Here is a 27,251-nt window from a genome sequence, read left to right on the forward strand (position 1 = left end):
AATTAATAATATGCATTTTATTAATGCAATTGCCACAGCAATAACGTGGACTTCACTCTGCAACATGGTCAGTACTTTTCAAGTGCTCTAAATTCACATTCACACACAAACATAATTTCTCACAATTGCTTTTCCTTTCTAGTATCTGGCAGTGCAACAGCTGGCAAGTTACCAGTTATATTCCAGGGTTCCCTGAGGTGTGTCAGCTCTGAACCTTTTTAAACTGGAAAATATTAAAGTCTTTTTGATTCAGTTTTCTGGGCTTGGGGGGTGGCGGGAAAAGAGAGATGAACCTGGGACTCTCCCCTCCAGTTCTCCTCAACCAGCTAACAGATGTTAAAATAAAACTTGCCCTGCTTAAAGGTGTTTGCTATCACATTTTAGAACCACACCTTTTTTTCCTTAGAATAGGCAGGTATACAAGATGAAGGAACAATATGGTGTTTAGAGTGAATAGCACTACTGAAACAATAAACTAAGTCTACTGATAAGAGTTAGTGCTTCAAGATTGATGGGAGAGGCTAAAGGATTTTGGGACTCTTGTAATGGATGTTGTTATAGGCAGTAACACAAGAGAAGTGAAATAAGGAGAAAGCAATTACTATAGCAGGAAAATACATTCTAGGAGCTGCGGCAATGTTAATTCCTCTGTAAAAAATGTTTGAAGGGGACTGTTTCCTTCACCCTTCCAGGTAATTTAGTTTAGCATTGGTAAAGATACAAAAGCAGTACTTAATTATTGTTGTTAATATAAACTCTTCTTTTTAATAAATTATGTGGTGTTACAGGAAATAAATTCTGTTTATATTACTATACTTTAACTAATCATTGACTTCCTAATAGGAGATCCCCTTACCAGAAAAACCTCTAATCTTTTATCCAAGCTGTAACAAATGTTTGATTTAGAAGGGATTAATTTAAATGAGCTCATTTTCCTTTAATACTTTCCCAATAACAATATTAAAAAGTCCCTAGTTCCATTGATAATTATCTAGAGTGCTGATTATTCTGTGTAATGGCTTTAATCAGGGAAATATCTGTCAATGCACCCACCCCAGCCTTAGTCTATCACAGGACACAGAAACAAGATCCTTAGTGTAAACAAGAAGAGACTGTATGTTCTCTGAAACTTTTCCCCCTATCACTGCTTGGGGGAGAGTGAGAGAGAGAGAGACTGCAAGGAGAGTAAGTGAGGGAGCAAAGAAAGGGAAGGAAGCTTGCTTTGTATTCTGCTGAAGGTGGCAGTCAGAAATAGAACATACAGCAATCACTGTGGTTTGAGTGCTATTTAGGAGACAATATACGCTCACTTTTATTAACTCTATTGCTGTGTGAGAGAGAAATGACATCTGGCTGCTGGTTCTACATATTCTTGATTTTTGGAACAAATTGTAAGTACACCTAACATTTTTATATTATTTAGTACTTTGCAAAACAGATATGTGATAAACTTCAATAGCAGATTTTTAAAATAAATATGCATGTGATTCTGCACTTTAGTTTAACAATCCTTTGTGACAGCTCATGTTCTTTGATGGATTTCTGGCATTATAATATACCGTAATTTACTATCAGTCTAGCTAGCTGCAAACAGGGCTAGAATTGTATCAACTGTTTTTGCACTTATTCTTTTGATGGTTTATATTAACAGGAATTAGACAGAATGAAATTCAAAAATAAGTGACAGTGTTTAAGTATTGAAGGAAGGGGGTTGGATTTGTAATGAATGTCTCCAGCGGTATGTCTTTACTTGCTGTAAATACTTAATGGAGACTCCTGTAACATAAAGGTTAATTTCAAAAGTCCAATGTAATCCATATTTTAGATATCGTTAGTTTCTTAGCTTAATGTACTATACAGTGTTAGCACTCAAACAATAATAAAAATGTTCAAAGGCAAATCTCTGTTTAGACATCCATAATTCTCACTCATCATATTCAACATTGTCAACAGCCTTCCATGAAAAGATCAAAATGGATTTTAATTTCAGTGTTTCCTTGAAATGCTAATAATTTTATGATGGTTTTTCAGCTGACCTTCTGTGATCTCTGTGTCACACTTTGTTTTTAATGGCTGTTTTTTCATTTCATTTGAATATTCTATTTTAAACTGCTGCACACCCACCCACTTGGGCAAAGCTGCCCCCATAGAATTACAACTTATTCATGTCTTTAGAAGTAATTGGAAATAGAAAAAGTTTCTTAGGGACATTACACTATTTTATAAATCCAAAAGGTGTGTGAGCCCTCTGAATTAACAACTGGTTCTCTCCTTGCCATAAGAAAACACTGTAAAACCGGTAGTAAGAATGTGTACTGTACTATTTGAATATGTTTTTCTATTTATTGATCAAGATATTAGATTTTCTTCTTAGTTTCTCCATTCCTTAATAAATACATATTTCTTATATAAAATTTGAACTACTATTGAATTCTATAGTCTCTGAAACTAAATTTAAATATTTTGTAAACAAAATGATTTAGCAAAATGCTTGACGTACTAAAATGTCATAATCACGTAAGGTTAGATTCTGCCACCTTCATTATATTTAGCTGTGCTTTACTCCTCATGCTGTTCCATTTAAATCAATCCTTTCTGCAGATAGTGTGACCACTTAGGGGTGAGATACTACTCAATATGCTAAGCTCCCATTGACTTCAGTGGGAGTTTAGGGTATGTAAGAAATGAATTGCAATATAGACCTTTTGTGATGTCATTCCTGGGGTTATATAGCCTGGGAATCTAAAGTCCATTGATGTCAATGGAAAAACTCCTGTTGCCTGCAGCTTGCTTTGGATCAAGCCCTTACAGACTGCTTGCTTGCTTGGCATTCACCTTGTCCCATTAGCCAGTGTCACTAGTGAAGACCCATATAGCACCTGTGATTGACACAACTTTTGCAAACCAGCTAGTCAGGCCTATTGATCTTGGTTTGAGATCAGAGTTTTCATTCTTCTAGGTGGACTGTCTTCCATGGCTGACGAGCCCCACCTGCCCAGAAAGAGGCACATGGAGGTGAAGTGACTTGCCCAAGGCCATCCAGTAGTTCAGTGGTACAGCTAGGAGTAGAATCCAGGTCTCCTAAGTCAAACACCTGTTTCCACTGGACAACGCCATGTCTCCTCAGGCCCTTACAGACTATATCATCATAATATCTGAGCTTTAGGTATGCAAGAAATTGAGTATTGATCTCGTGTGATATCATTCCTGGAGGGATGCAGACCATAATTGTATATAATGTGATCTTGACTAGTCTATGAGCAAAGTCTGATTTAATAAAATCTTATTATATGGTCAGTCACCCAATAAGTTTAGTTTAAAAATTAAAAAATAAAATAGACTTCAAATTATTGTTCCACATTATTGTTTTAAGCTCAAAACAACAAGGAAGAAATTAAAAAAAAATATACACAAGACACGTCTATGCAAATTATTGTTTAAATTATTTCTGCTATCAGTTAAAATATATTTACTTCTAAAGTGAACATTTTCTAATTGATATTACAATACATTAAAATGTACAGCTATACAAGTGCAAATCAGGACAGTTTATATGATTACAAGTCTTATAGTAGTATAATTAGCCTTGAAAGGGTTAGATTGAAATTGCCAAATGTTGATTTCACCATACACGTACAAACCCACTAAAGAATATTTCCATCAGTAATACCGGAAATTTACAAATAGACAAAGAAAGTAAACTGCTGCTTAAGAACTTAGAGTTTGATGTAAGGATATTTACTTTGTATATTTTGACATGTGGTGTTAACAACTGGTGTTTTAACAGTTATAAAGCTTTAACGTTTTGAATCTGACTGTCTGCTGTCATTAAAAATTTCTGACCTACCCCCTTAATTTCCTGTAACTGAAAATTTAAATAAAAAAAAATCTAAAAAAAAATCAATATTATCCATCAAAATTATATAAAAAATAGAATTCTGTCAAACCTAACTATAATGTCAATTAACTTGAGGCATTTATTGACTCACAGTAGGTAACATAGGAAGAGTTGTTATAGCCATGTTGGTCCCAGGATATTAGAGAGACAAGGTGGGTGAGGTAATATCTCTGATTGGACCAACTTCTATTGGTGAGAGACAAGCTTCAAAGTTGGTCCATTAAAAGATATTACCTCACCCACCTTGTCTTTTTAATGTGTACCATAGTAACATCATTTTGGTTACAAGGAAGATCATATGGCCCATCTATGTTTATTAATCCACCTATATTGTTTTGGTCCTCTGTAATGTTTTTCCCCTCTAAGTGTCTACAATTTTAATATACTTTCTCCCCTGCCCCCACAAACAAACACACACACACACAGTTGCAGCCTCTGTTTTGCACATGAATTACTCTGTATATTAAATTTCTCCCAAACTTATTTTAACTTTCAGTATTTTCTTAATTTTACTTTGTTCATTTAGAGTCTGTTTAGTCACTGTCTGGACCACCAGATAGTAAGAGTAAGTGCAGGTATTTCATGCTCTGTGTGTATAAAAACATCTTCTGTATTTTCCACGGTATGCATCCGATGAAGTGAGCTGTAACTCACGAAAGCTTATGCTCAAATAAATTGGTTAGTCTCTAAGGTGCCACAAGTACTCCTTTTCTTTTTGCAGATATTCAGGAGTTTGTTTGGGGGTTGTTCTATTTTTAAAGTCTTCTTCCCAGTCCCAGATCCTCCAGTGTTTCTAAAAAAAAAAAAAAAAAAAAAAAAAAAAAAAAAGCCTGAAGAAGCATTGGTCCTGCTAAAATCACTGTTGGCTGACCTGTCCAAATTGTTATCCACCAGACAGATAACGGCATACACAATTCTATTCACTGTGCTACCTCACTCTCTTCCTTTAAATCCTTCCTTAAGACTTTTTTTTTGTTAGATTTCCATTACAGACCTCCACTCCCTCTTGACAGTCTTATACGAATAGTTTGAGACTGTAAATAGTCAATCAACTATCGAAAAAAAAGAAAGGCACTATAGTAGCTCGAAAGTGTGACAAGTGTGTGACAAGAAGGAGAAGATGATTTATCTTTTACTGTTGTTGTAACCCTGGTTCTTTCCATGCACTCTCTATCCCAGTGGTTCCCAAACTGGGGTTCATGAAATGTTACAGGGGATTCTCGGGGAGGGAAAATTCCCTAATGGTGGACAGAGCTCTCCATAGGGACCCCGGGCGGCACGGGGCCAGCAGCCAGGAGCCTTGGGATTTCCAAGAGCTAATCAGATCAAAGCAAGCATATCTATCACACTAAGGAGATTTAAACTTCAAGACTCTTTATGTGAAACATTTCATTAGAAATTCTGTTTCGTAAGGCAGAGATAATAGAGCATGTTCTAAAGCAAAAGAAATTATCCAACATTATTTTAAGCTGCTTTGCATTATTCTTTCATCTGTATCCTTTATTCTGAGTTTTTGTTACACATTGAGCCAAATCCTACTTCTATGAAAGTCAGTGGCAAAATTTCCCTTTAGGAAGCAGGACCATTGTACTACATATTGGGGCTTTGCCAAATTAAAAGATAGGCATCAGATCTCTGATGATGTGCCATGTGTCCACTTTGAACTGCATTGCTTGCAGTTTCTGGTCAAAGAACTGATGTGTCTGGCCATGGACCAAGGAGAATCCTCTGGTGGTATGGATCCAGCATACAGATGGGTTAATTAGAGACCAAATTATCTGTAGTAGAGTTGACTGTCAAAATAATGTTATTGTGTGAGAGAGAGACTTCATTTTGCACACGACTGTTGACATTTGCTGGGCTGGTGAAAATTGTCCTCCCCAAATTGAAGTATTAGTGAGCAGTGACAAAAAGGAAGTGCCTCTGATTAAAAATGCATTCTAAGGCGGAACACAAAAGTAAACTTGGGGCGAACGCCATATTTATCTGCAATATACGTGAAGGCAATTGAACACAATGCAAAGGTTTCCCACACAGGAGGTACAGCAGCAGCATTCAATAAAAGCAACCATTCACTTTCAGTACAAATTGCAAAAAAATACCAAATCAAAATACATATGCTCATGGACATATGCTCTGGTGGAGGACTATATGCTCTGATGCAGAAAGAGTTGTTTTTGAGCCACTTGATCAATTTGCAAAACAAGGCTTTACAACAGATAGGTTTGTGACACTGGAAAAAAATGAACAAAGGTGAATTTTATGTTGGAGCTTCTAATGAATATGCTCAAGAATATTTATAAATAGTGAAAGCAAAGAGCTGCAGGAAAAGAAGTCTGAAGTATGTCTGATTCAAGTACTACCCATTACTGAAACAAAACTTGACATTCAAACGAGTACAGGATTACTCAGTGCTACGGATGGAGAGAGCATAATACTAGAGAGATGGCCAACAGAAAAAGCCCAGGCACCACCAAATAATAAAACATAATGGTACTATAGAGGTGAAATTGTTACATATGATGGGATTCTGAACAAAGGCCACCTTGTCATAATACTACACAATGTGAGATCAGAAATTCTAAGCATAATTCACAGTGCTCGTATGGATGTTGAGAAGGGCCTAAAGTCAAAGAACAGCCCAGAATGTAGGAGAAGCCAGCCGTGCAGGGACAAAATATCTTAGAGATATGAAGACTTAATGCATCCCCAAGGATTATGGTGGTGTAGAGTTCCTCAGATCATTAAAACAGCTTCCCTGGTGTAACCTGTTACAACTACCTACCCTGCCCTGAGTTAATGTCGCTACTGATGTAGCTGCCCCATTGGAGCAGGGGTGGGTCAAGCCCCATAAATGAACAACACTCAAAAATTATTTTCTTTTGTCCTATTCTGGGTTCCAGAATTTATTTTCACCTGAATTACTTAGTGCATTTTTAAAGGCAAAAAGCAGGAAGAGATTACTCTAATTGCAACTCCATAGATATAGTCATTAAAGTTAATAAATGAAGTTCCAGTGTTAGGAGGGCTATTTATTAAACCACTAGTGGAACAAAAAGATCCAGCACACTTTCACTGCTAAAACAGCCATAAATTAAAGTTTATAAAAGTAAATATCCTTGGACAGTTAATTTGGAAATATATAGGGTTGACTCTATCCTGTCCTTCATCAAAGATCATGCAGAGTGTTACTTTCCTTTCAAATTATGTTTTCTGTTTCTTTGAATAGTTGTTTTAACCAAAGAGTGCTGGATCTTCTTGTTGGTTTAGTAAAGGAACAAGTCCGTGACACCTTGAAAAGATTGTTGCCTTGTCTTGTTCAGTGGAAAGAAGCAGAATGCTCTAGAGGAGATCAAGAGCGTATATGTAGACCTATGTGAAAGATTGAACTAAAGGACATGCACCACCAGCTGTCATTGCTATGAACAAATAGACAGATCCACACCATATACGAAAATTTATTCTTATTCTTTAGCCCTTTTTTGTCCACATGGATTTTGTGACTTTCAGAAACCTCTATGACATTTTCCACTTCAGCCCCTATGCGGCAGCGGAACCTGGAACCATCAGGCAATAGGGGGACCCCGGAGTTCTGAGCCACTGGAGCTGTGGCAGGGGCCCTGGAGCATGCTGGACACTCTCCCACACAGCGGGGGCGGGCTCTCTTCCCCCACACTTTGGCTTCAGTCAGCCCCCCTCACCCCATTATTTTTAGTAAAAGTCACGGACAGGTCACAGGCTTCCATGAAGTTTTGTTTATTTCCTGTGACCTGTCTGTGACTTTTCCTGAAAATAACAGTGACAAAATCTTAACCTTACTCATAAGCATGAATTTGTTTGATTATTTATAGTTAAGGCTATGTTTATGGCACGGAATCCGTGACTTCCAGAGACCTCCATGACATTCTCTGCTTCAGCCCCAGGGGCTGCGGAACTCTGGAGCTGGCAGCCAGCGGGGCCCTCGCAGGGTTCCAGCGACAGGTGACAGCAGCGATGACAGGTGATAGACTCCTGAGGGGGCCCTCCACAGGGTTCCAGCAACAGGCAACAGCTTGGGTAGGGTGGGAGGGGAGGAAACACCTTGGGCAAGTGGCTGGGGGTGTCCCGTTTTCTCTTTAGGAAATATGGCCACCCTGAAGCTCCCAGCTGCTGCGGGCAGAGGGGGAAACCCCACAGGTCCCAGCCACCATGGTGGCAGGGGAAACCATGGAGCCGCAGCAGCAAAAGTCACAGACAGGTGACGGCTTCCATGAATTTTAGTTTATTGCCCGTGACCTGTCCATGACTTTTACTAAAAATAACCATGACAAAATCTTAGCCTTATTTATAGTTGATCAACACTTGATCAACAACCATTGCTGGAAAAATATCTAATTTGTGACAAGGACACGAGAGGAAGAAGAACAGTTGATCCTTATCTGCACATTTTATTTATGAATGTTCATAACAAGTTCTCCTTCAAATTATTAGGAGTCCGGTGGTACCTTAAAGACTATCATTTATTTGGGCATAAGCTTTCGTGGTAAAAAACACCACTTCTTCAGATGCATCTTTTTTTCACTCCATGCATCTGAAGAAGTGGGTATTTTTTACCCACGAAAGCTCATGCCCAAATAAATCTGTTAGTCTTTAAGGTGCCACTGGACTCCTTGTTGTTTATGTGGATACAGACTACACGGCTACCCCTCTGATACTTGGCTTCAAATTATTGATCTTCAGAAAGAAAAGGAGTACTTGTGGCACCTTAGAGACTAACCAATTTATTTGATCATAAGCTTTCGTGAGCTACAGCTCACTTCATCCAATGAAGTGTGCTGTAACTCACGAAAGCTTATGCTCAAATAAATTCAAATAAATTGGTTAGTCTCTAAGGTGCCACAAGTACTCCTTTTCTTTTTGCGAATACAGACTAACACGGCTGTTACTCTGAAACTTGATCTTCAGAGTTCACTATTCAAGCTGGGTGATTGGCCGCTAAGTTACGTGGTTTCTGTTTCCTGAAGAATGGAGGAAGAGTGCCTGAAGAGAGTATTGGTGCACTGACTCCTCTCTTAGTGCATGTCTACACTTGCAATTAAAGGTGCAATTGTAGCTCAAGTAGGCATAGCTCTAGTTGGCAGGGCTAAAAAACAAGTGAAGACCCAGCAGCATGGACTGTGGTATGGGTTAGCAACACAACTATGTATCTGGGGTCCTGGACAGGCATGTACAACCTGTGCTGGGGCCCATGCACCCATGTCTTCACTGCTATCATTAGCCGTGCTAGCTAGATTAATGCTAGCATGGATATACTTCACCTGAGCTGCAATCACACCTTCAACTGCAGCGTAGACATACTCTAAGAGAGAAGTCAGTGCCCCAGTGATCTCTTCAGGCACTCTTCCAGTTTGTAATCTTTAGGTCTTTCATCAGGGACAGAAATATATACCCTGGCTACTGTGACTAAAGATAGCCGTAAAAAAACATGGTAACACAGACTCTCACCGGCAAATATTCACCTTGCTAGCCCATGCTGCAGTCAATGCTGCTACATCTTCACTTCTGTTTTTAGCCATGCTAGCTAGATTAACACTAGTATGGGTGTGCCTACATGAGCTACAATCACACCTTTGATTGCAGTGTAGACATACCATGAGGTAGAATGGGGAGGGACTTTTGGAAGAGTCACACCATAAGAGTGACCTGTGAAGTATTTCCTGTCCTCTTGTACAAGAAAGAGCACTATATTTGGCTATATATGTGAACCTCATTGGCCTTTACAACATCCTCTGGCAAGGAGTTCCACAGACTGACTGTGCATTGTGTGAAGAAATACTTCCTTTTGTTTGTTTTAAACCTGCTGCCTATTAAATTCATTTGGTGACCCCTAGTTCTTGTGTTATGAGAAGTAGTAAATAGCACTTCCTTATTTACTTTTTCCACACCAGTCATGATTTTATAGACTTCTATCATATCCTCCCTTAGTCATCTCTTTTCCAAGTTGAAAAGTCCCAGGCTTATTAATCTCTCCTCATATGGCAGCCGTTCCATACTCCTAATCATTTTTGTTGCCCTTTGCTGAACATTTTCCAATTCCAAATTATCTTTTTTGAGATGGGGCGACCACATCTGCACTCAGTATTCAAGATGTGGATGTACCATCGATTAATGAAGGGCCCATGTTTGGTCCATCCACCTGCAAACAGTCAGGGCACACCCTGACCGTTGTGAGGAGCAACACATTGCTCCGTCCAAGGACGAGGACCAGATATGAACCCTGGGAACTTGATTAAAGGTGGGAACTTGATTAAAGGACAGTAATCGTGGGAAGCTTCCTTGGCTTGGCCTTAAGGCCTGAGAATTAGGATTGTAGTAGATAGAGGCTGAAAAACAAGAATATTAATCAATGTCATGCATTCCTTTGCGGTGAAAGTAGGTAATGTGCAGGGGGGAGAAATATAATAAAGGAGAAGGTGGAAAGCTGACAGGCAGCAGCCCATTTCAGCTGACCAGCTTGCTTGCTTGAATAAATCTGTGTTCTGTCTCATCATTGAACCGCCACAACTGGCGCCCAAACGTGGGGCCCTCAGCACTCACCTCGCCCGGCAAGGGTTTCAGACGCGTCACTCATCCACTTCGTGGATCCCGGTGAGTATTTTTCGTTGTGGTAAGTATGGGAAGTTCCCTCTCTGCTTTGCAAGTGCAACATCGCACTGAGCTACAGTATTTGCTGCGTAAGGCTCAGCATGTCTGCCCCACTCGAGAACTCACTCTCCTGTTACAGGAGGTGAGTGCCCAGTGCCCGTGGTACCCTGAAGCCGGAACCCTTAAGCTAGCGGACTGGGAGCGATTGGGCCAGACATTGCATGAAGAACCTCGGGCGCCCGTGCAGGCTTTACATGCCTGGCACCTCTGCCGCGATGCGATACAGCGTGTCGCCTCGGACAGGCCCTCCGTCGCGAGGCTGGTGATCTCGCCACGCCCGTCGGCTCCTGCAGTCACCCCCCCTCCTACCGATGCAACACAGTGTGTCGCCTCGGAAGAACCTTCTCTCGCGCCAATAGAGGGGCTGCCAATTCCGCCACCGCCGTCGGCTCCTGCAGCCATCCCTCTCCCTGCTTCGCCCCCAGTGCCTTTTTTACCACCGCCTCCCTTACCTTCCCCGCCGGAGCCGGTGTGTGATTACCCTCCCCCCCTAGGACCCCATGCTTCGGGGCCCCCCACGGGGTCGTCTGCATCTGCTCAGAGGCTTTCGCTGGTGCAACAAATGGTTCACGCAGCGAAGACTCGCTCAGATCTTACAGCAGAGGAGCTGGCTGAGCTGGTCTCAGTTTGTCCGGTGACCTGGCAGAATGACGACCAGGGCAACCCGGTGGGAACCTGGGTTTCATTGCCTTACTCGGTGGTTAGAGAGGTAAAGAAGGCGATTCGCGAGTTCGGTCTGACTAGCACGTTTGTGCGTGGTCTCATTGAAGGGCTAGGTAGTGGGTACTCCTTGATCCCTGAAGATTGGAAGGCGCTGTTGCGCATGATGTTGTCACCCAGTCAGTATGTTATTTGGGTCAGTGAGTATCGGCAGGAGGCGGACCGTCAGGCCCAGATTCATAGAGCAGCAGGTGTTAATGTTATTTATGAGCAATTGGCAGGGGAGGGACAGTTTGCTACCGTTGAGCAGCAGACCCAACTCCCTCAGGTCTTCTTCCCTATCATTTCCACCTGCGCCCAGCATGCTTTCCGGAGGGTCCCGGATTCAGGCAAGCCTACAAAAAGCTTTGTCAGTATCCGTCAGGGTGCATCAGAGTCCTTTCTGGATTTTACCAACAGATTGCAGGAGGCTATCCTCCGACAGGTGGATAATGCTGTGGCCGCTCAGGAGATCCTGTTAAAATTGGCGGTTGAGAATGCGAATGAGGATTGCCGCCGTGCTCTCCAGACGGCGCAAGTCTCTGGCATTTTAGAGCTCTCAGACATGCTACGGGCGTGCCAGAACATCGGCACACAAGCCCATAAGGCTGGAGTTCTGGCTGCCGCCCTGAGAAAAACCGGGAGGGCAGGGAAGCGTTGTTACCGCTGTGGTAAGGAGGGTCACTTTCAGCGGGAGTGCCGCTCATCAAAGGCACCCGCTCGACCCTCAAAGAAGTGCCCCAAGTGTGGGAAGGGCTATCACTGGGCTAATCAGTGTCGTAGCGGGTCGGGAAACCGCGCAACGGGTTCCCCCCGAACCCAGGGCCAAACGGGGGTGTTTCCCACTCAGACAACCGTTCCTCTGCCTTAAAATCCATAGACTCTATGAGGGCGGCGACTGCTGGAAGTGCAGGGCTTGATTTGATCATGCAGGAGGACACTGATTTTCGGCTGCCAGGGGAGGTCTGCGCCATACCTACTCAGGTGACGGGACCTCTCCCTGCCGGCTTTGTGGGTCTCGTTCTCCCTCGCTCTCATGCTGGGAAACAGGGCTTTTTTGTCATCCCCGGAGTCATTGATGCCGACTACACCGGCATTATTAAGGTTCAGGTGTGGACTCATCTTCCACAGTCGCTCCCGCGTGGACGGTCAATTGCACAATTGATTTTAGTCCCCTATCAGGTGCCAGCTGCCGAGGATCGAGCTCGGGGCGGAGGCGGCTTTGGATCAACGTTGTCTCACTCGCCGTCTCACAGCACGTCCTCTCCACTTGTTGCTCTGACAATGTCAGTCCGCCCCTCGAAACCTCAGTTAACACTTCTCTTAAATGATGTTCCCTTCACAGGGCTGGTGGACACTGGAGCTGACGTTACGGTGATTCGTGATCCGGAGTGGCCGGTTAGTTGGCCTACGGTTCCTTCTAAAGAGTTGTGGGGGATCGGGGGTAGTAAACCCGGGCGACAGAGTTTGTCTTGGGTCACGGTCTCTAAACCGGGAGGCCGTACCCTTGCTACTATCCGCCCTTTTGTGCTCCCTGTCCACCTCAATATTTGGGGCCGTGATTTACTTACAAAGCTGGACACCACCCTCGATATTAATATCTGATGGCTCAAAACCCTCCCTCACCCACATTGCCCTCCGCATTACCCTTGGTATGGCAATCCTTAGAGCCCGTCTGGATTGACCAGTGGCCCCTCCCTCTAGAAAAATTGAAAGCGCTTCATTCGCTTGTGCAGCAGCATTTGCAGGCACAGCGCTTGGAGTGCTCTACTAGTCCCTGGAACACCCCGGTGTTCGTTATTAAGAAAAAATCTGGTGCTTGGCGGCTGTTACATGATTTAAGGGAAATAAATAAACGCATCCAACCTATGGGCCCCTTGCAGTTTGGCTTACCAAATCCAAATTTAATTCCTCAAACCGATCAGCTCTGTGTGTTAGATTTAAAAGATTGTTTTTTCACCATCCCCCTTTGCCCGCAAGATCGCGAAAAATTCGCGTTTACGGTGCCACAATATAATAATCAGCAACCCTCTCAAAGGTATCAGTGGAAGGTCTTACCCCAGGGAATGCAAAATAGTCCAACCTTGTGTCAGCTTTTTGTGGATCGGGCCCTCACCCCTTTCCGTGCCCGGTACCCTACGCTAAAGGTCTACCATTATATGGATGACATTTTGCTTAGTGGTCCCCGGGTCACGGAACAACAGATTGACTCTTTGTCTCAAATTCTCGGCCAAAATGGCCTGTTGGTGGCACCAGAAAAAATCCAACGCTCTTATCCCTACCACTACCTCGGCCATAAGGTTTTACAAACCTATGCTGCTCCGGTTCGTCCGGCACTAACTCTACCTCAACCCCTAACCCTTGTTAAATTACAACAGATTTTGGGTCATTTAAATTGGATTCGGCCCTATTTTTGTCTCCCCACCTCAATGCTGCAGCCGTTGTTCGAGCTCCTACGTGGAGCCCGAGCACCGGGTGCAGTTATTGCCATCACTGAAGAGCACATTGCCTGCATTCGACAAATTAATGCAGCATTGAGTCAGCAGTTTGTGGACAGACCCCCTGAGGTCCGTCCCCTACGGTTGATTCTTCTTGCCACCCCTCATACGCCCACTGCGGCTCTGTTTGTACCCCGTACGAATACAGCCGTCTCTATCATAGAGTGGCTGTACCTCTCCTCCACTCCTCCTCGGAATATTTACCCCTATCTAGATGCCCTGTCTGATCTTGTTCGTAAAGCCCGCCACCGTGCAGTGCAACTCACTGGCACTGATTTAGTTGACATTGTGTTCCCCTTGTCCCGTAGTGAATTTGATTCCTTGTGCCACACCTCTTTGGCTTGGCAGGTTGCTCTTTGTGATTATGTGGGAGAAATTTCTTATAACCCCCCAAAAGATCCTCGGTTGGTAATTACCCAAAAGGTGCCTCTAATTGTTCATCGTCTTAGCCACTCTCAACCCATTGTTTCTGCTGTTACTCTTTTTACTGATGGCTCTTCACATCGAGGTGTTGTCACCTATCAATCCGGTGACCCCCCTCGCTGGCATTCTCGTTTTACACTGCCTCAGCGTTCCGCGCAGCGCTCGGAACTGGCTGCTGTTATTTTGGCCTTTCAACTTTTTGCTGATTGTCCCTTTAATTTAATTGTGGACACCCATTATGTTTATCAAGTGATTGATCATTTACCCCTTGCCCTCATTACCCCTCAGGTCGATGCGGACCTCCTTCGCCTATTTTTGTCTTTGCAATATCTTATCTCCACTCGTAATTTTCCTTATTTTGTTGCTCACATTCGCAGTCATACCCCTTTGCCTGGGTCACTCACTGAGGGCAATGCGCGCGCCGATCGCGCGCTACGTGGTCAGGTAAATTCTCTTTTTTCTGACCCCATTGAAAGCCATGCCTTTTTTCATCAGTCTGCCTCAGTTTTGGCCCGGCAGTTTCACATTCCTACTGATCATGCACGTTCCATTGTTCGTTCCTGCCCCCACTGTGCCGCTGCTGCCCCTACCTTTTCTTATGCCGTTAACCCCAGAGGTACCGCAGCGAATCAGTTGTGGCAAATGGATGTCACTCACGTGCCACAATTCCGCCCCTATTCCTTTTTACATGTTTCTGTTGACACTTATTCAGGATTTCTCTGGGCAACCCCACAGCGTGGGGAAGCCACTGCCAAAGTGATTCACCATTTGCTAGCCTGTTTTTCTGTTATGGGTCGCCCAAGCCAGATTAAAACAGATAACGCCCCAGCCTACTGCTCCACAGCCCTCTCCACAAGGGGAGCTGCGTCTCCGAACCTTAGGAGACATTCAACAACAAATGCATATCCTTTTGTTTACTTTAAACAATTTAACGCTGAACGCAGATCAGCAGACCCCCGCGGATCGGCATTTTCACAAATCTGAGGTACTGGAAAGACCGCGTGTCTTTTACCGTCAGCTGCCTGATCCGCAGTGGCTGGGCCCAGTACCTCTAATCACTTGGGGTCGGGGATATGCTGCGGTGTCTCTCCCTGCAGGACCGTTGTGGGTTCCAGCCCGGTGTGTGCGACCGGCACTGAAACAGCATGGCATGGCGCCAGGGGCTGCCGAACCCCATACCGGAGTTTCAGCTGACCTTGGAGGAGAACGCGGTGCCTCCCGGGTCAACAACGGCGGGACGGAAACGGAAGAGGCGTAGCGCCCCAAGCCAGCCCGTGACATGGGGAGCAGTAAAAGCATTGGTCGCGGCGGCTCAACGAAGACTGGCAGCAAACCAACAGCCAGAGACTCCTGAGACTTTGTTTGTGGCGATTCTCGCCCAAATCACTGCTAATTCTGTACTGATTGTATGCTTTTTGTGCCTGCTGTTTCCTGTGGGGGTTGGCTCGGAAGCGCTTCCCCCGTTACGGGCCCGAATGACGTATAACATATGGGAAAGGTTGGCTTCAATAGCAAATGTTACCCACTTTTGTTTGTCTAATTCTGTAGAAGCCGGAGAATTGTTAGGTACATGCCTTATTCCAGTATGTCATCACCCTGAGGAGATAGGGAATGAGACGATGCTCGCTGCTTACGCGAATCTCTCTTCCCAGTACTCTGGCATGGCTAATTGGGGCCCGGCCCACTATACCTTGCCTCGCACGGCTATATCCCTCCACACACCGTACCCGGCCGGGGCCAACAATGTCACCTGCGCGCGTGTGGTTAACTGCACTAGTACAAAGGTGCCCTTGGGCTGTCGGCAAATTCCTCAACCCTTTTTAAATTGTTCCCATGCTGTAAATGTTTCATACAATTATGGCCATATCATCCTACCATTAGGGTGGTTTTTCACCTGTGGCTCGCGCACCTTTAGTTATATTCCTGCAAATTTAAGTGATGGCACCCTTTGCTGTCTTAGTAGAATGACACTTATATTGCCTTTTGCCAGCCAAAAACGCAGTAAAAGAAATACACCCCTTTCCGAAGATTGTGTTGCAGATGTCAATCTTCTCAGCCGCTCTGAGTATACCGCCTTAGCGGCCTCTATTGTTGGGGTCCCCGGGCTTGCCACTTATACAGCCAGAACCCTAAATGCCCTGGCGTGCTTTGCAGCGAAGGCAATTAATACAACATCCAAGGCAATTGCCCTACTTAATGCAGAGCAACACGAATTAAGGGATGCAATTTTAGATAACAGAGCAGCCATTGATTTTCTACTCTTGAAACATCACCTAGGCTGTTCCACGTTTCGGCATATGTGTTGTTTTAATTTAACTGATAATAGTCGTTCCATAGAGACTAGACTGGCCGAACTGGCCAATCTTACGGCACACATACGTCAAGATGTGGGGTTTGAGGGCTTTTGGAATTGGCTTACAGGTTGGCTGCCATCTCTAGGCTGGCTGCGACAATTTTTCGGTTATGCTGTGTTTATAATCATTGGGCTTATTTTTTGCTGCTGCTGTGTACAATGTATTCCCTCTTTGCTAAGGCTTTGTAGAGATACGCCCTGGCAAGCTCCCCGAGTTATGTCCTTGCCTATTTGGGAGTTAAATTGCTCGCAAAAGCAAATTGACGGCTCCCATGAGAGGGCCGAGTATAATTAAACAAAAAGGGGGAGATGAAGGGCCCATGTTTGGTCCATCCACCTGCAAACAGTCAGGGCACACCCTGACCGTTGTGAGGAGCAACACATTGCTCCGTCCAAGGACGAGGACCAGATATGAACCCTGGGAACTTGATTAAAGGTGGGAACTTGATTAAAGGACAGTAATCGTGGGAAGCTTCCTTGGCTTGGCCTTAAGGCCTGAGAATTAGGATTGTAGTAGATAGAGGCTGAAAAACAAGAATATTAATCAATGTCATGCATTCCTTTGCGGTGAAAGTAGGTAATGTGCAGGGGGGAGAAATATAATAAAGGAGAAGGTGGAAAGCTGACAGGCAGCAGCCCATTTCAGCTGACCAGCTTGCTTGCTTGAATAAATCTGTGTTCTGTCTCATCATTGAACCGCCACAGATTAATATAGAGTCAATATGATATTTTCTGTCTTCTTATCTATCTCTTTCTTAATGATTCCCAAAATTGTGTTTACTTTTTTACATGCTGCTGCACATTGAGTGGATGTTTTCAGAGAACTATCCATGACTCCAAGATCTCTTTCTTGAGTGGTAACAGTTAATTTAGACCCCATTATTTTATATGTATAATTGGGATTATGTTTTCCGATGTGCATTACTTTGCATTTATCAATATTGAATTTCATATGCCATTTTGTTGCCCAGTCATCCAGTTTTTGAAATCCTTTTGTAGCTCTTTGCAGTCTGCCTGGAACTTCACTATCTTGAGCAATTTTGTATCACCTACAAATTTTGCCACCTCACTGTTTACCCCTTTTTCCAGATCATTTATGAATATATTGAATAGAACTGGTCCCAGTACAGACCCCTGGGAACACCACTATTTACCTCTCTCCCTTCTGAAAACTGACTATTTATTCCTACCCTTTGTTTCCTATCTTTTAACCAGTTACCAATCCATGAGAGGATCTTCCCTCTTATCCCATGACAGCTTTGCTTAAGAGTCTTTGGTGAGGGATCTTGTCAAAGGCTTTCTGAAAATCTAAGTACACTATATCCACTGGATCCCTCTTGTCCATATGCTTGTTGACCCTCTCAAAGAATTTTAGTAGATTGGTAAGGCATGATTTCCCTTTACAAAAACCATGTTGACTCTTCCCCAACAAATTATGTTCATCTATGTGTCTGACAATTTTGTTCTTTACTATAGTTTCAACCAGTTTGCCTGGTACTGAAGTCAGGCTAACCAGCATGTAATTGCCAGGATTACCTCTGGAGCCCTTTTTAAAAATTGGTGTCACATTAGCTGTCCTCCAGTCATTTCGTACAGAAGCTGATTTAAATGATAGGTTACAGACTACAGTTAGTAGTCGTGCAATTTCACATCTGAGTTCCTTCAGAACTCTTGGGTGAATACCATCTGGTCCTGGTGACTTATTACTGTGTAGTTTATCAATTTGTCCCAAAACCTCCTCTAATGATGCCCCAATCTGCGACAGTTCCTCCGGTTTGCCACCTAAAAAGAATGGCTCAGGTTTGGGAGTCTCCTTCACATCCTCAGCCGTGAAGACCGATGTAAAGAATTCATTTAGTTTCACCTCAATGGCATTATTGTCCTTGAGTGCTCCTTTAGCACCTTGATCATCCAGTGGCCACACTGGTTGTTTAGCAGGCTTCCTGCTTCTGATGTACTTAAAAAAAAAATTGCTATTACTTTTTGAATCTTTGGCTAGCTATTCTTCAAATTCTTTTTTTGGTTTTCCTAATTATATTTTTACATTTTGTTTGCCAGGGTTTATGCTCCGTTCAATTTTCCTCACTAGGATTTAACTTCCACTTTTTAAAGGATGCCATTTTGCCTCTCACTGCTTCTTTTACTTTGTTGTTTAGCCATGGTAGCACATTTTTGGTTCTCTTACTACGTTTTTTAATTTGGGGTATACATTTGAGCCTCTATTATGATGTCTTTAAAAAGTTTCCATGAGCTTGCAGGGCTTTCACTGTGGCACCGTACCTTTTAATTTCTGTTCAACTAACCTCCTCATTTTTGTGTAGTTCCCCTTTCTGAAATTAAATGCTACAGTGCTGGGCTGCTGTAGTGTTTTCCATGACTAGCTGCTCTAAGAAGCAGTTATTTACATGGACCTTTCCATGTAAAAGGGGTAAACCTTTTGTGACTCTAACCCCCACCTCAACTTTATTGGAAAAGGACTGCCCCTGCTCCTGGCAGAAAAATTGTCAATGGAAATGATTTTTTTCATTTACATAAAAATTAAAATTTTCAGGTTATTAAATAGTTTTTAAAAAATTCAGTGAAAATGTTTTTAATTGTGGAGAAAATTTCCATCTAGTCAAGAAAACAAATATCTGTCAACCAAGCCTTGAAAATTTTCACCCGGCTTGTCACACCCTGATTACATAGTGTCAGAAGAAAGCAAAAATCAAGCAAACGTTGCTAAAATACATGTCTTACTGCACATTTTAAAGTTGTATTGCTACCTCTGGGAAACATTCGTTTAAAGCAACAGCAAAGCGTTTAACTAGTAGAGTAGAAAGTCAGGTACAAAAAAAATTACAGAAATTATTTTCCCACAGGAACTGATGAAGTTAAAATGAATATTGGCCAAGAACATTTTGGTTTAAAAATAATTTTAATAGCTTAACATAGTGACATTCTATTTGAACAAATTAGTACATTGTTGGGAAGACAACGTTTATTAAATACAAGCTCTATGCCAAGGCTTGAGAGGCACCTCTTCTGAATGCAAAGGTTAGCATCCTGGCACATTTTTAATACAGTGAACATAGTTTTTCGTTCATCTGAGGAATTCAAAGGCTTAATAGTTCAATTGTGGAGACTTTGCAGATGGGAAGTTACTGGTGTTGCATATTTAACTTTAAGCAAGTCTGTTGCTTAGGTTTTTGTTTAACAATGTCCAATATTTTTATAACTTATTACTAATAATAAATTGTATAATATGGCATCACTTACACATTTGGGTGCCTATATTTGGAGTTTCACTCAATAAAAAAAATACATAGTTGTGCTTATTTCAATGCATAAAGCTGTATACATATGATAACTTCAGATAAATGCACTTATTGGACTTGATTCTGAACCCACTTATATTGTTGTAAATCAGGAATAACTCCCCTGAAGTCAATAGTTAAACTACTGTAAAATGGATGAATTTAGAATAAGGGCCATCTTGTTGATTATGTCCAATCAACACTTAAGACATATTTTTTTAAATGTGCCACAATGCAGCTATCAAAATAAATCCAACCTGTGCTTTTTTATTTCAGTTTCATGTCATATGTTCAGTTTGCAAAGAACACTTAAAGAACTTCATTACCTGTAAATGATGATGTAACTCTGTAATTAGGCAATCAAACATATACAAGATGTGAATTATGGCTTAAGTAATTCACAGCTAGTGTCTTGTCTGGAACAAATCTAAAACCTAAGCAGGACCTGTGCTGCCTGGCCTGAATTACTATATTTCAGTTTAAACAGCAGACCAGAGCTATTCACTATTCAAATCACCAGCTGCTCTCAACTACATAAACCTGATACTAGAGCTGTGTGAACTATTCACACCAAAAAAAAATTAATTTTTTTTTTCTGTTCCCATGTTGTCAGAACAGATCATGCTGTCCATGTTTATTGGTTAAAATTGTTCAATTATTGTTTTTTTCTCTTGTTTGACTCTTGTTTTGACTCTTCTGTGAACTGCCCACAACTCTTCATTTTGAGTATTGCTTTGGGTATTGGATGTTTGTAATTGGAAAGCTGAGCTGTTCTGATTAGACATAAAAGTAACTGTGACAGGGTTTTATCTGAGCCTTCATTGGACCCTGACCCTGCCTCAGTTTCCCCTCCCAGCAGACTCTCTTGCTGACCCCTGGTGATTCTCCAGCTCCTGGCATTTCTATCTTCTGCTCTTAGATACACAGATTCTCATGCTTCCAACTCTTCATCAGCCATCAACTATGACACCATGAATTTGTTTTGAAATTTGAATGATTTGTGAATAATTTGTTGCACTATTTGCTCAGGTCTTGTTGTTAATCTTAGGAACTGGGAGAGACTGTTTTCAGCATTGTCATGAATAATGGCCTCTCACCTCAAAAATTCCCCAGTCGATCACTGACAAGCCTGTCATCAGCAAAGTATTGCAGGCTGCTGCAAGGTCACAACATTCATCTGAATCCTTTGTATGTTCAAGAGCTATTGCCACTTGTACTTACAGTGTTGAAAAAGCTGTAAAGGCTTTTCCAGTACCACCACCCTGCTTCTCTCCTCACTCAGCAGATAGTTCATGTTTTGCAGAAAGGCCCCTTTATGGAACTAGCAGCTGGGTTTTCTCAAGCCTCTGCACTTTCAAAAGGGCTGCCACTTTCAAAAGCTAGACCGCTAGTTTGGAAGAAAGAACATGATCTGCTGGCTTTCAGCCTAATGCCAATAGGATTTGAGGTTCATTTTGAATTCATTCATTTAGTTCAATGAGGTTGAGCTTTATTTGTTAAAAATATAAGAATTAAAAACCTTTTCCCTACTACTTTGTTGTTCCTTTATATGAGTATAATAATGTGCTTGAAGCTGATGTGGTATTGAATACCAAGCAGTGAATCACACTATTTGGATTAATTTCACTGCTCAGGACTCTTGGCATTTAGTCAGCTTGTGCTGTTTTTGTAGCCTATGTTTGAATTCATATTAATTTGCTTTAGAGAAATGACAAAAAGCCATGTGAATTTACCACTCCTCTAGTGCATGAGAGAGAGAAGATGGACGTAGCGAAACCAAACACGAAACATCTCCTAACCTTACTTTGACATGGAGCACTAGGCTGTAAGCAGAATAAAGCCCAAGTAATGTCTTGCAAAAGTAGTGAAAGAGTTGCATCTTTTTAGTTCAACAGCTAAACATATGTTAGTTCTCTCAGGTACACTCTTCACGTGGCTTGCTCATATGTATTCTCTCATTCCATTTTCTGCTCTTTAAATGGGAGTAATACAAATAGGAGCATGGGAAGGTGTGGCAAAAACAGGCTTGCACCCCAGGGATTTTGCATCCATTGCACGAGGCAAACCAAACAACTAGCTGTCTCTGAATAAGAAAAGCACAAGCTGCCTCTTCTCTGTCCCTGTGCTAAATTTGCCCCATCATCCAGAGTTCAGCAGGAAAAGGGTTAGCTGTCTCCCTCCATCCAGCTAGAGCAATGGTTCTTAACCTGTGTCCCAATCAGCACACAGCTGCCGCCCATGTGACATCCTCAGGGCCATACAGGTAGTATGTGTTATGTGGGCCACATATGTGGCCCACAATGATAAACAGATTGAGAACCACTGAGCTAGAAGAAGCACCAGGATTGCCTGTCCTGACAAGGATGTCAAAGGAGCACGGGTAGGCCAGCTGTTTAGAATTAATTCATTTCTCCATAATGAACAATTAGCAGGGAATATTATGTAGATTTGGGAACTGAATCTGGAAGTGTGAGTCAGAGAGGAAGAATCTGAAGGAAAAAGGATGAAGCTAAGAAGAGAACCAACTGAGGTTCCCTCTTTATCTCTGGTATTTGGCTGAAGCAATCCAGGCATTGTAACTCCACTTTGGCTGAGGGAAGCCCTGTTTTAATCATGTTTGCATAGGCAGCAAAAGACAGAGTAAGAGGCAAGAGAACAAAGATGTAGGCAAGAGTATAGTTGTTCAGGGCCATGAATATTTAGTTGAGCACATTAGTCTTTTCTCATGTGAGATGGGATGTGCATTGCAGGCAAGATGTTTGTTCATGTCTGGGATGTCCTGTGTATAAATAACAATTCACCTATTTTCCATTTACTTGATGCTAGATGTATAGAAAATATAGCTCCAAAATCCACTGTGGACATTGTGAAGAAATAGTTTTATCCATGCAGGGTGATCACAGCTAAACTGCATGTGACTTGAGGGCAATCTATATAGCATTTACACTATCTTATTGCTCTGTACCATTTTACTAACAAAATACGTGGATGAAAAGTGCTAGAGAAAACCAAGCCTTGCTCTGGTATATATTTACCTTCCACATCAAGTTCAGACATCTTGTCCTCACAGCTAAGGCCTTGAATAACTTTTCCTTGTCTACATTTTTTCACTCCTTTCTTCTTATGTATCAAGGTACTTATGTGTCCCTCATTACTATAGTCCTTTTTTTTTCTTCTTCTTCCTTCTTCTCTTTTAACTTTCTGTCTGCCTGATTTGTGACAGCACATGCAGGCTTTAGACACACATCTGTCTTATCCACAAAACTTGTGGATAAATTTGAGGACACCTTTGAAAATTTGGCCATTTCTGCCAAATATATGTGACATATACACTCTTGGCCCAACTTTACACATTATGAATCTCAACTATTTGAAAATATTAATCAAAGCCATATTGATCAGATTGTTAAAGTTAATTTATATGGTTCCCTGATGGTACTCCTTTTATATTATAGGGTGTCCTGGGATTTAACAGTTCAGTTTTGGGCCATAGGACTAAGAAGCAAAGGTGAGCTGTTCTATCCTGGATGGGCTGTGAATGAGAGACAACCTGTAAAACAAGAGACCTACCTTTTGAAGCTTGATATAAATATGAGATTACAAAAATAACTAATTAATTCACAATAAAAATGACTAAAATTAAATATGTTTCCCTTGTTCTTGGTTTAACAACAATATAGAACAGTCCTTTGATAGCTATAATGAAGTGAACTAGAGCAGTTAATTTAATAGAATCATGCACCCTCTTGTGCAGAATTGCAAGATTAGGTAAATTAAGACAGGGCAGTGATAAGACCAGCTAAATTTGCCTGAATGAATAATACATTTAAAGGATATCTACTCATTCCCAGACAAAAACTGAATTAAAATTGAAGGTTGAGAGTACTTTTAGGGTAAATATATTACAGGAATATTGTAGTTATTCCAAAACCAAGTACATATGTAATGCCAGGAAATTCGGAGTTAAAATTAAAACTTAAAAGAAATCCAAATATGCTAATGTATGGAAATGCATATTTAGGGCAGCCAAACAACTCTGCCCTGTAGTAATACCATGCAATGCAATCACCATAAGGTTATGATTAAAGCATTTTAATGTTAGTACTCTCAGATAAGATTAAATTAATTTTCTAAAGATACATTCACTTTTTTTCTTTTTCCTCTGGTGTCTTTACAGGACAGAGTTAACATCGTTTTGGTGCTCTAACTGTTACATGTTTGGATTTCTTTGAAGTTTAACCTGGACTTTGAATTTCCTGTTTGAAGAGTCTCTGTTATTCAGTTATAAAATGAATTTTTGTAGAATTTTACAAATGTTACAGCTGAGCTTGCCCCAAAGGATGATCACCAGTGCTCTATTAGGCCCAAACCTTGGATCCCACATCCTTCTAAGTTTATTGAGTCTGGACAACATCCCAACGCTAGCTCTGTGTCTGGTCTTTCAGGCACAATCCCAGAATACAGACACCAGTGCTCATATCTCTTCTTTGGATGTGGAGCGGTGCTGCATTAAACCTCAAGACAAGTGCTAACCTCCCCAGTCTCCTCAGTAGCTCACACTCCTCTACTCCTGACCTTTATCTGTGTGGGTACTCTTGATTACCATTTCACCCTTTAGGGACTTTGTGATCGTTAAAGCAAGTAACACAGAGACTTTGCAAAGATACAGTAGAACCTCAGAATTACGAACTGACCTGTCAACCACGCACCTCATTTGGATCCAGAAGTACATAATCAAGCAGCAGCAGAGACAAATAAAACAAAAACCAAAAAAAAAACCCACCCCAAATACAGTTCAGTATAGTGTTAAATGTAAACTACTAAAAAAATAAAGGGAAAGTTTTTTTTTTAAAATAAAAAGATTTGGCAAGGTAAGGGCACTGTTTCTGTGCTTGTTTCATTTAAATTAAGATGGTTAAAAGCATTTTTCTTCTGTGTAGTAAAGTTTCAAAGCTGTATTAAGTCAGTGTTCAGTTGTAAATTTTCTGAAAGAACAACCATAACATTTTGTTCAGAGTTACGAACATTTCAGAGTTCCGAACAACCTTCATTCCGGAGGGGCTCGTAACTCTGAGTTTCTACTGTATTTCTAAACTTTATCCATAGACAGTTAGTGCATAAGAGAGATAAAGAGTGATAGAACAATAAACACCTGCATGCAAAATCCTGACTCAGTTTCCTTACCAATCTTTAGCATCCTTAGAGTCTTAGTGTCTTCCAAGAAGTCCAGTATTTTTCTGCATCCTTTTTCCTCCTGACCAGTCTTGCCTTCTGATTCTGTTCTGCTTTCTTCCCACTTTCTCAAGAGAGTCTCCATTTTAACAGCAGATTCTAACACATTTCTCACTTCTGGCCTATTCCCAGGGTTCTTCCATTCTCTAATCCTCTATGGGCTTCAGCTTCCAACCCAGTGGATAAGAGTCTCTCTCACCAACAATAAAAGATATTACCTCACCCACCTTGTGTCACTGCTCTATTCAGGGACAGACACCCAGGGATGATGCAAGGATCCAGTGAAAGACACCAGTAAATCTATAAACATACAGAGTTCATAAAATCCAACTGGAATTCATAAATTCATGTAGACAGATTCCCAAAGAGTCACAAAAAGTAAATCCACTAATTACCAGTAGTTTAGGGATTAATATTTTTGTTTAATGTTAATTTCTATACTAATTAATAGATTTATTTGCAAATTCTGTACAAATTATTTCTATAGTCAAAGAGGCAAGTGCTGTAATTCTGGGGAGACTATACTATATTCTTAATACATAATGCAAAATTCAACTCAACCTTACCTATGGAACACCGCCATAATATACTCTTATGAGCTGGATGAAATTCTTATGGGGTGAGTTAAAACCTCATTGAGATTGATAGGTGTGAATCTACCCTTCAGTTAACGTAACTGTAAGGCTAAGCCTGCACCTAGGACAAAAGGAGTATGGAAACCAACCAAGGAGTTTTTGCAGAGTATTTTTACGAGGTATATGTGTGTGGGGGAAGGCAGAACACAGAGAGAAACACAGACAGCTGAAAAAGCAGCTGCAAGCAGAGTGTCTGGCCTCAGAAGAGGGAGAGGATTTTGGGTCAAGGATGCAGGCTGAAAAGAGTGTTCTTGGTGCTTGAGCAAAAGAAGCTGTTTCCTACTATTTGATTCCTTCTGTGGTCAGAGACACAGGATTTTGTACAATCTTTATAAATAAACAAACAAGATTGTACCCCCAAAAAAATACCTATCACTAATTTTTCCTCCTAAATGAGGAGCTGCTCAGGTCAAAAAGGGGAAACAATAATGGATATATATGTACAGCAAAACATGATTATTTTTGTGTTCCAGACACTATATTAACCGAAGTACAATATTTAATGTAAGATTATCAAAACAGCAGGCATGGTGCTTTTGTAGAGCTCCCAAATCTCAAACATCAAATGTTAAATGGAATTTCAAAGAGCTGCCTCCATTCAAGTTACACCTCTACCCCGATATAACGCTGTCCTTGGGAGTTGTCATAAATATAAAGGGAAGGGTAAACACCTTTAAAATCCCTCCTGGCCAGAGGAAAAACCCTTTCACCTGTAACGGGTTAAGAAGCTAGGATAACCTCGCTGGCACCTGACCACAATGACCAATGAGGAGAAAGGATACTTTCAAAGCTGGAGGGGGGGAGAAACAAAGGGTCTGGGTCTGTCTGTGTGATGGTTTTGCCGGGGACAGAACAGGAATGGAGTCTTAGAACTTAGTAATTAATCTAGCTAGGTATGCATTAGATTCTGTTTGTGAAAATAAGCTGTGCTGAATAGAATGGATATTCCTGTTTTTGTGTCTTTTTGTAATTTAAGGTTTTGCCCAGAGGGATTCTCTATGTTTTGAATCTAATTACCCTGTAAGGTATTTACCATCCTGATTTTACAGAGGTGATTCTTTTTTACTTTTTCTTCTATTAAAATTCTTCTTTTAAGAAATTGAATGCTTTTTTCATTGTTCTTAAGATCCAAGGGTTTGGGTCTGTGGTCACCTATGCAAATTGGTGAGGATTTTTATCAAACCTTCCCCAGGAAAGGGGGTGTAAAGGTAAGGGAGGATTTTGGGGGGAAAGACGTTTCCAAACGGCTCTTACCTAATAATACCGATGTTAGATGTTTGGTGGTGGCAGCGAAAGTCCAAGGGCAAAGGGTAAAATAGTGTGTACCTTGGGGAAGTTTTAACCTAAGCTGGTAAAAGTAAGTTTAGGAGGTTTTCATGCAGGTCCCCACATCTGTACCCTAGCGTTCAGAGTGGGGAAGGAACCTTGACAGGAGCCAAAAAATCTTACCCCCTTATAGGTGAAACTGCGTTATATCGAACTTGCTTTGATCCACCGGAGCACGCAGCACCGCCCAGCCGGAGCGCTGCTTTA

General features: G+C 41.7%; 1 protein-coding gene across 3 annotated transcripts in view; it reads left to right on the forward strand.

The window, feature by feature from the left end:
• Window positions 1-1,140: 1,140 nt before the first annotated feature.
• RXFP1 (relaxin family peptide receptor 1) overlaps window positions 1,141-27,251 on the forward strand; it is a 93,219-nt gene continuing 67,108 nt past the window's right edge. For 2 of the 3 annotated variants that reach the window (XM_043545909.1, XM_043545910.1), the window contains exon 1: window positions 1,160-1,391. In XM_043545909.1, coding sequence (XP_043401844.1) covers window positions 1,343-1,391 — 49 coding nt within the window. In that variant the 5' untranslated portion in view covers window positions 1,160-1,342. Of the gene's footprint in view, window positions 1,392-27,251 lie in introns of all 3 variants that reach the window. The other variant, XM_027833431.3, reaches the window with a different exon arrangement.

Source organism: Chelonia mydas, chromosome 4, assembly GCF_015237465.2.
Source record: "Chelonia mydas isolate rCheMyd1 chromosome 4, rCheMyd1.pri.v2, whole genome shotgun sequence".
NCBI lineage: Eukaryota > Metazoa > Chordata > Testudines > Cheloniidae > Chelonia > Chelonia mydas.